The 8,118-nt window shown below is 45.1% G+C and overlaps 1 protein-coding gene across 2 annotated transcripts in view; it reads left to right on the top strand.

Moving 5' to 3' along the window:
* The first annotated feature begins 2,551 nt into the window (after window positions 1-2,551).
* The window catches only part of SMC6 (structural maintenance of chromosomes 6), a 165,164-nt gene continuing 159,597 nt past the window's right edge, over window positions 2,552-8,118 (top strand). The window contains exons 1-3 of one of the 2 annotated variants that reach the window (XM_073568268.1): window positions 2,552-2,767; window positions 4,624-4,780; window positions 6,239-6,356. In XM_073568268.1, coding sequence (XP_073424369.1) covers window positions 4,664-4,780; window positions 6,239-6,356 — 235 coding nt within the window. In that variant the 5' untranslated portion in view covers window positions 2,552-2,767; window positions 4,624-4,663. Of the gene's footprint in view, window positions 2,791-4,623; window positions 4,781-6,238; window positions 6,357-8,118 lie in introns of both variants that reach the window. The other variant, XM_073568269.1, reaches the window with a different exon arrangement.

The following is an 8,118-nucleotide window of genomic DNA, read 5'->3' as shown; positions in this document are numbered from 1 at the left end:
AGAGAAAGAGTCCTGGGGCCGTCGGAAGGTGAGTATATCACGATTTTTTATTTTAACAGAGACTCTAGAATACCCGATGCGATAGAATCGGGCCACCATCTAGTTATATATATGTATACATACATCTCCATAATATATATATACACACATCTCCATTATATGCATATATATCTTTGTACTATATACACATCTTTATAATATATATATACACATCTTTATAATATATATATATATACATATATACACATCTTTATAATATATATATATATATATACACATCTTTATAATATATGTACACTTCTTTATAATGTACACATATATAATTAATAAAAAAAAGCAAAAACACTGTCTAGTATTGATAACCTTATCATGTGTCAAAGTTGACGTCTGTGTGAATAAGGGCAGACAAGACATATATTATTAATGTATTTTATTTATATATGTAAAAATATATGCAGATCTATCCACAACATACTCATAGCTATGTATGGAAATGTTTATATTATTAGATAGCTTATAATCTATGATAGTATACATATATATTTTCATTTTTTCTATTTTTGTAATAAAAACAATTGGATTTTTTGTTTTACATTTCTGCTATATAACCTTCAGCACTGACTGCACACAATTCTACCATTAGAAGTTTTCTTTCTTTTCCATCTTTCCCTACACATTGTATCGGGTCTATGTTTAATGTTTTCTTCCTTTAATAAAAACAATTGTATTACAAATAAATAAACTCCGTTCTGTGTGATTGTTGCTGTCGCTGCCCGTCATCAGGGCCCCTGTGACTGTCGCCGCGTGGGAGGGAGGATTCGCGCGCTTCGCCGACGCTTGATATGTTGCTCTCAATTCATCATTCTTTGGCACGCTGTCATCCGTTCTTGAACGGTGCGCAAAATAAAAATTGTCCATTTTTTGTGACGTTTTATTGCGTTCTGTCAATAGAAGTTCTATAAAATCATCTCGGGTGGGATGGGGGGTATTCGCGCAAAAAAATGTGCAACTTTTTTTAAACAATGTCGCAAATGATGAACAGGGCAAAAAAAAACATCCGGAAACTAAAATCTTTGCTCCCAATGATGAGCTTATATGAAAAGAAACTTTTATAAAGGCACAAATTACTAAACAATACGGTGAAATAAAAAACAGGTGAAAAACACCCCCCAAAAAGGAGCAAATACAATAATAAAGGGGCACAGATACCGGAGTGCTCAGCACTTCTTACGTAGTGTCTTTTTCACACCAGGCTGAAGTTGGTTTCTTATTTGTCAGTTTCTTATTTGACAATTTTTTCTTTTCAGTTTTTTATAGGTTTAACAACAAAAAATAGTCATCACAATAATAATATACAATGCAGCGAAGCGCCCTGATGTGAATACACTGAAAAACAGCTACAAAACCCATAAAACTGGCACAAAAGTGGGCATCAAAGTGGCCACCGAAGGGCGTTAATCAAAGGGTTAAGCATCTTTGGGCCACTGATATCACACTGCAGACATATAGAACAGGGAGCCCCACATCAAACCCAGGACCCTCCAGCCTGGCCTAAATGGGGTCTGGGCACCAGAACTGGCATCAAAGTGGGCCGACAGTCGATTTTGTCCATTTGAATAAGTAACTGATGTTTTTAAGGGGTTAAACTTCTTTGGGCCACTGATCTCGCACTATGAATACACAGATAGTGATGCCCCGCATCCAGCCCAGCTCCCTCTAGCTTGGCCCAAATGGGTACTGGGCATCAGAACTGGCATCAAAGTGGGCAAACAGCCAATTTTCACCGATTTGAATAAGCAACCGATGTTTTTTAAGGGGTTAAATGACTTTGGTCCAGGATGGAGGGACCTGGGTTTGATGAGGGCATCACTATCTGTGTATTCTTAGAGTGAGATCAGTGGCCCAAAGTCATTTAACCTCTTAGAAACATCACTTATTCAAATCTGTGAATCGACTGTCGGCCCACTTTGATGCCGATTCTGATGCCCCGACCCCATTTGGGCCAAGCTGGAGGGTCCTGGGTTTGATGTGGGGCTCCCTGTTCTATATGTCTGCAGTGTGAGATCAGTGGCCCAAAGTTATTTAACCCTTTGATTAACGCCCTTCGGTGCCCACTTTGATGCGCATTTTTGTGCCAGTTTTATCGTTTTAGTAGCTGTTTTTAAGTGTATTCCCATCAGGGCGCCTCGCTGCATTGTATGTTATTATTGTGATGATTACTCTTTGCTGTTAAACCTATAAAAAAACAGAAAAGAAAAAATTGCAGAATAAGAAACCAACTTCGGCCTCCTGTTTTTCTCACACTGTGATCTCTGTCACTTTCTGACTGTAGCATCATATAGCACTTTCCCTACAGAAAAGTCTTAGGACTCCACAAACATGGACGCCGAGTCGCAGACACAGTCGTAACATACAGCTCGCCCCCTAGCGGCTGCACAGCGCGGGACGGCTGATGACGTATTTCCAGCTGTTGGTCCGCGGCAGGTAGGCGGAGTATGGAGTCCCCCGCCTACAGAAAGGTCTTAGGACTCCACAAACATGGCCGCCGGGATCGCAGACACAGTCATAACACACAGCTAGCCCCCTAGCGGCTGCACAGCGCGGGACGGCTGATGACGTATTTCCAGCTGTTTGTCCGCGGCAGGTAGGCGGGGTCTGGAATCCCGCTTCCTGTGCTGTCTCTGTGAGGCAGGTTGGGGGTCTGTTGTGTTTGCGCACCGCAGGGGTCCCGTGTGCGGGTTGTGTCACCGCGGAGCCAGTAGCGGAGGTGAGTGTCGGTATAACGGGCCGGTAAGTGTCCTGTGCTTACACTACTGTGTACATGACTGGGCGGGAAAGTCACGTGTATGAATTTTACCTCAGGTGCTCATAGAAACCAATCACAAGGCAGCTTTCATTTTGCAGGAGTAGTATACAAGATGAAAGCTGCCTTGTGATTTGTTTGTATGGGCAGCGGACAGATCATCATTTAGACAGTTTCATCCCTGTGTCCTAATAATCAGGTTGTTTGGTGCCGACCACTGGGACCTCCTGCCGCCCCCCAAAATGTGTTACTGACCCCCATTGACACCGGCCAGGCGTGCGTGGCTGCCTTGTGTCACAGGTTTCCTCCTTTCTGCTTGCTGACAGTGAATGGAAACCATTTGTGTGGTGCGAGCAGAGCTCTAGACATGAATTCCTAAAGCCTGTCCCTTCTGTTTCCATTCACTGACAAGCAAGCCGAGGTCTTTGATGGACCCTGTCAGCTGATTCATATTGCCAAAAATATGGGCGGCAAGAGCTTCAGCCAGAAAATGGAAGATCTGTCCGGAAACCAACCTTACCAGGCACAGGTCCCCCCCCCCTCACCAGGCTGGCTCTTCCCAGCGCTGCTGCAGGCCATTGACAAGTCTATAGGGGGCGCCCTGTCAGTCACCTGCCGTGGTGGTAGGGGTAAGATGGGGTCGTCGCTCGGCTTCTTTGGTTCCAGGTCGGCCAGATCTTCAGCTATATTTTATTCTGAAATGCCATAGCGAGGAAAATATTACCTGCTGCCATTCTTGCTATCCGCGGCACAACTCTGCTAACGTGTTCCAACTAAAATGTAAAGCAAATATTATAAAGCCACAGACCTTTTTAGTTCTATAAAGATCACACTTTTTCATGTATTTAGAGCAGTGGACCAAAGTCCAAAGGAATCTTCCTCCTAAATCCCTTTCTACTTAATTCCATAATCTTAACTATTTTCTGATATAATTGAATTAAAAATTCCATATCCTTCCCTAAGTACACTGTCCTGCTTTTCTTTCTTTTTTGTACTGTTTGATGATGCTTCGTTTGAGTACCACCAGGGCGTGCTATGATACTCAAATGAAGCCTCATGGTTGGGCTAGTCCCTGCGCAATGTGCACAGTGACAGTGCACTCTCTTAGCAGCTCAGATCAGTAGTATCGAGCTGGCAACAGAGCTCCTTTTCAGAATACCCGGTATGCAGAGACTGGTGATGTCACTTGCTGTGGCATCGCTGGGCTCTGCACGCCGGGTATTCTGACAACACGTTCAGGTACCGGCTTATTACTATTGATCTGAGCTGGGGAGAGAGCGCACTGTCACTGTGCCCAGGGACTAGCCCAGCCCCGGGAAATCAGCGTCATCGATGACACTTTGTTTCAGGTAGGGGCTGCAGCAATGATTACAGTCCCTATCTGTAATCTGTGGCCGTCGGAATCCTACAATATTCCTCCTCATGTAATCTTGGAGGATGGAATCTGCGCTGGGGAAAAGTGAGGTTCTTACTGCTATTTATCTTAGAAAGAAGAGACCCCCGCTCTTACAATGTCAGGGGTTTAGATGGGAAGATGGAGTTGGGGGCTATTCTGCTACTTTTGCTAAGTAGCGAGAGGGAAGAGAGATCTTTCTGCTATCACTGCTGGGTGATTTTTGCTGTCTCTACTGCTAAGATATAGGAGTCCCTGCATCTGATCATACTGCAAGCAAGGGATCTTCTACTGAGGAGACGCTGCTGCTATTACTGGGGGTTGCGGGCTGCTATGGGGCAAGCTCGGTCTTACAGTGTATGTGATGTCTTATACATGGTAGATGAACCAGCATTGAGAGAACTTTTGTGGTTTTTGTCATTTGCAGAGATTTTTTTTTTCAAATTATTTTTATTGCTTCATGAGCAATGGTTAAAAGAAAGGAATCGAGTCCACTGAACACAGCTGGAAATGGGAAGAGAGCGCGAGCTGACGACGATCATGAAGCCCAGGCTTCTACCTACATGAACGGGGAATCTCAGTCCGTGAGTACAAGCGCTTCGTTCCTTTGCTTATTCCATACAGTTTTCATGGCTTATCGTTTGCATATCTGGATATCTAAGATGCGGTGAATGTACAATCCTATATAGCATGTGATAATATCTGAGCTGTGTTCCAGTTTTTGTGATCCTCAAGTTTATATCGGGTACTTGAGTACACAGGCAATCCCCGCAATTTGTTTTTGGGCTGTCTAACAGCCGCGAAACATGCAGGGCTGTACCCGAGCACCCGATGTGAACTCCCATACTCGGTGCGTACCCGAGCACCCGATGTCAACTCCCATACTCGGTGCGTACCCGAGCGCCCGATGTCAACTCCCATACTCGGTGCGTACCCGAGCGCCCGATGTCAACTCCCATACTCGGTGCGTACCCGAGCGCCCGATGTCAACTCCCATACTCGGTGCGTACCCGAGCGCCCGATGTCAACTCCCATACTCGGCGCGTACCCGAGCGCCCGATGTCAACTCCCAAACTCGGCGCGTACCCGAGCGCCCGATGTCAACTCCCATACTCGGCGCGTACCCGAGCGCCCGATGTCAACTCCCATACTCGGCGCGTACCCGAGCGCCCGATGTCAACTCCCATACTCGGCGCGTACCCGAGCGCCCGATGTCAACTCCCATACTCGGCGCGTACCCGAGCGCCCGATGTCAACTCCCATACTCGGCGCGTACCCGAGCGCCCGATGTCAACTCCCATACTCGGCGCGTACCCGAGCGCCCGATGTCAACTCCCATACTCGGCGCGTACCCGAGCGCCCGATGTCAACTCCCATACTCGGCGCGTACCCGAGCGCCCGATGTCAACTCCCATACTCGGCGCGTACCCGAGCGCCCAATTTGATGTGAAGGCGAATAGAAAGCACTTTCCTCATCACTAACTAGTAGGAATAGCTTTGGAGGAATTTTTCACTGAAAAAAAGATAATTGTGGTAAAGAAAGTATTTCTGATGATGGTTATGTTTGCAAAATAATAAGCTTATGATTGTTGAAGCAACGGTCAACATTTAAAGGGGTTGTCCTCTTTCTGTAAACATTTCCCTATATGCACAGTTCCTTGTTAAAATAAGCAAGGTTATTACTCACCCTTCCTGGGTCCAGAGGCGTTTCTCCTACGATGCCTCTGTCTCCGTTGATTTCCTATACTAGTGACATTGAGCTGAGCAGCTCAAGTAATATAGACAAAATGATTAGCTGAGCTCAGTGATTGGCTGCAGCAATGTCGATGGAGAACTTGGCAGCAGTGTAGACTCGGCCCTGGACCTGGGGTGGGCAAGTAATACTCTGGTCTGTTGTGTTGTGTTTTGTTTTGGGTTTTTTTAGCCATTACATATAGAGAAAAGTTTTCCTGGAGGGGGATGAGGAAGTGAACAATGTCGCTATTGATATTAGCTTTCCATAAAGGAGAGCGTTCTGTATTGATGCGATCGTGTTTTAGCAGAGCACCGCTGAAGTTGGCATTATTGAAAGCATTTCCTTGAAGAACTTCATGTGCCATGCGATGCTGGGACCGTTCCAATTTGGACCAAATGTCAACTTTATTGTCGGGAACAATGGAAGTAAGTGATGATGAAGATTAGATCCTAAGGACGTGTTATGTGGATCCTGCCAAGGATTCCTGCCCACAGCTCAGTCTGTTTGTCAGTGCTGTGTACATAGTGACTCATGCAGCTTTGTTTCAATCTACCACTATTTTGCAAATAGAAACAATCTTGTTCATGTTCATTCACAGAGAAGAACCTGCTGCACTCCTCAGTCTAGGCTCAAATTAGATGACATATACAGTCTTCTCTCCTGTAAAAGTCTATAGGGATTCATGCTACATAACCCCTTTCCTGGCCCAAAGCCTGGGATTGGCACCATCTGCCAAAACACAGAGCCTACAGGGCTTTAAATTGATCCAAACGTGAGGCTCATACTTGATCACACAAGGGTGAGTTAGTAACTCCAAGAACCTGCCACTATTTTTAGGTACCAATTTTCAGCTGTGCTGATCTTTGGAAGGCGACCACGTTCCTGCCACTTTGGCACCCGCAATGTTAGCTTCTGACTGGACCAATCAGCAGGGAGTTATGAGCAGGTCCCTACCCTCCCAGGGTTTTAGTAGGTTGCAGTAATATATGGCAAAGCTCGTCCTTTTCCCTGGTCGGTGTACTTTATAGTTAACCCCTCACACCTTTTCCACCACTTTATAGGGACCCTGCCATTGGGTGAGGAACTTGCTTTCCCCTGTGGCCTAAATTGTCTCACTCGAGCTGCCCGATTATATCCCCTGGATTTTTCCTCTTGGGCCTTGAGGAGGCGCTCTGTCACCTGTCATAGAATCATAGAATCGTAGAGTTGGAAGGGACCTCCTGGGCCATCTGGTCCAACCCCCTGCTCAAAGCAGGATTCGCTAAATCATCCCAGTCAGATGTCTGTCCAGCCTCTGTTTGAAGACTTCCATTGAAGGAGAACTCACCACTTCTCGTGGCAGCCTGTTCCACTCATTGATCACTCTAACTGTCAAAAAGTTTTTTCTAATATCTAATCTGTGTCTCCTCCCATTCAGTTTCATCCCATTGCTTCTAGTCTTTCCTTGTGCAAATGAGAATAAAGTTGATCCTTCTACAATGTGACAGCCCTTTAGATATTTGTAGACAGCTATTAAGTCTCCTCTCAGTCTTCTCTTTTGCAAACTAAACATTCCCAAATCCTGCAACCTTTCCTCATAAGACAGGGTTTGCAGACCGGTCACCATTCTGGTCGCTCTTTTCTGAACTTGCTCCAGTTTGTTGATGTCTTTTTTAAAATGTGGTGCCCAAAACTGGACACAATATTCCAGATGAGGTCTGACCAAAGAGGAGTAGAGGGAAATAATGACGTCACGTGATCTAGACTGTATGCTTCTGTTAATACATCCTAGAATTGCATTTGCCTTTTTTGCTGCTGCATCACACTGTTGACTCATATTCAGTCTGTGATCTATTAGTATACCCAAGTCTTTTTCACATGTGCTGTCACTTAGCCCTATTCCTCCCATTCTATATATGCTTTTTCCATTTTTATTGCCCAGATGTAGTACTTTGCATTTCTCCCTGTTAAAAACCATTCTGTTAGTTGCTGCCCACTTCTCCAGTTTATTTAAATCTTTTTGAATCCTCTCTCTCTCTTCTCTAGTATTAGCTATCCCTCCTAGCTTTGTGTCATCAGCAAATTTAATCAGTTTACCCTCAATTCCTTCATCTAAATCGTTGATAAAGATGTTGAACAATACAGGGCCCAGGACAGAGCCCTGTGGTACCCCACTTGAGACATTCTTCCAACTGGATGTGCAGCCAT

This window comes from Dendrobates tinctorius, unplaced genomic scaffold (assembly GCF_039654945.1).
Source record: "Dendrobates tinctorius isolate UK_male_01 unplaced genomic scaffold, ASM3965494v1 ptg000021l, whole genome shotgun sequence".
NCBI lineage: Eukaryota > Metazoa > Chordata > Amphibia > Anura > Dendrobatidae > Dendrobates > Dendrobates tinctorius.
This window is presented reverse-complemented; position numbering and strand designations above follow the sequence as displayed.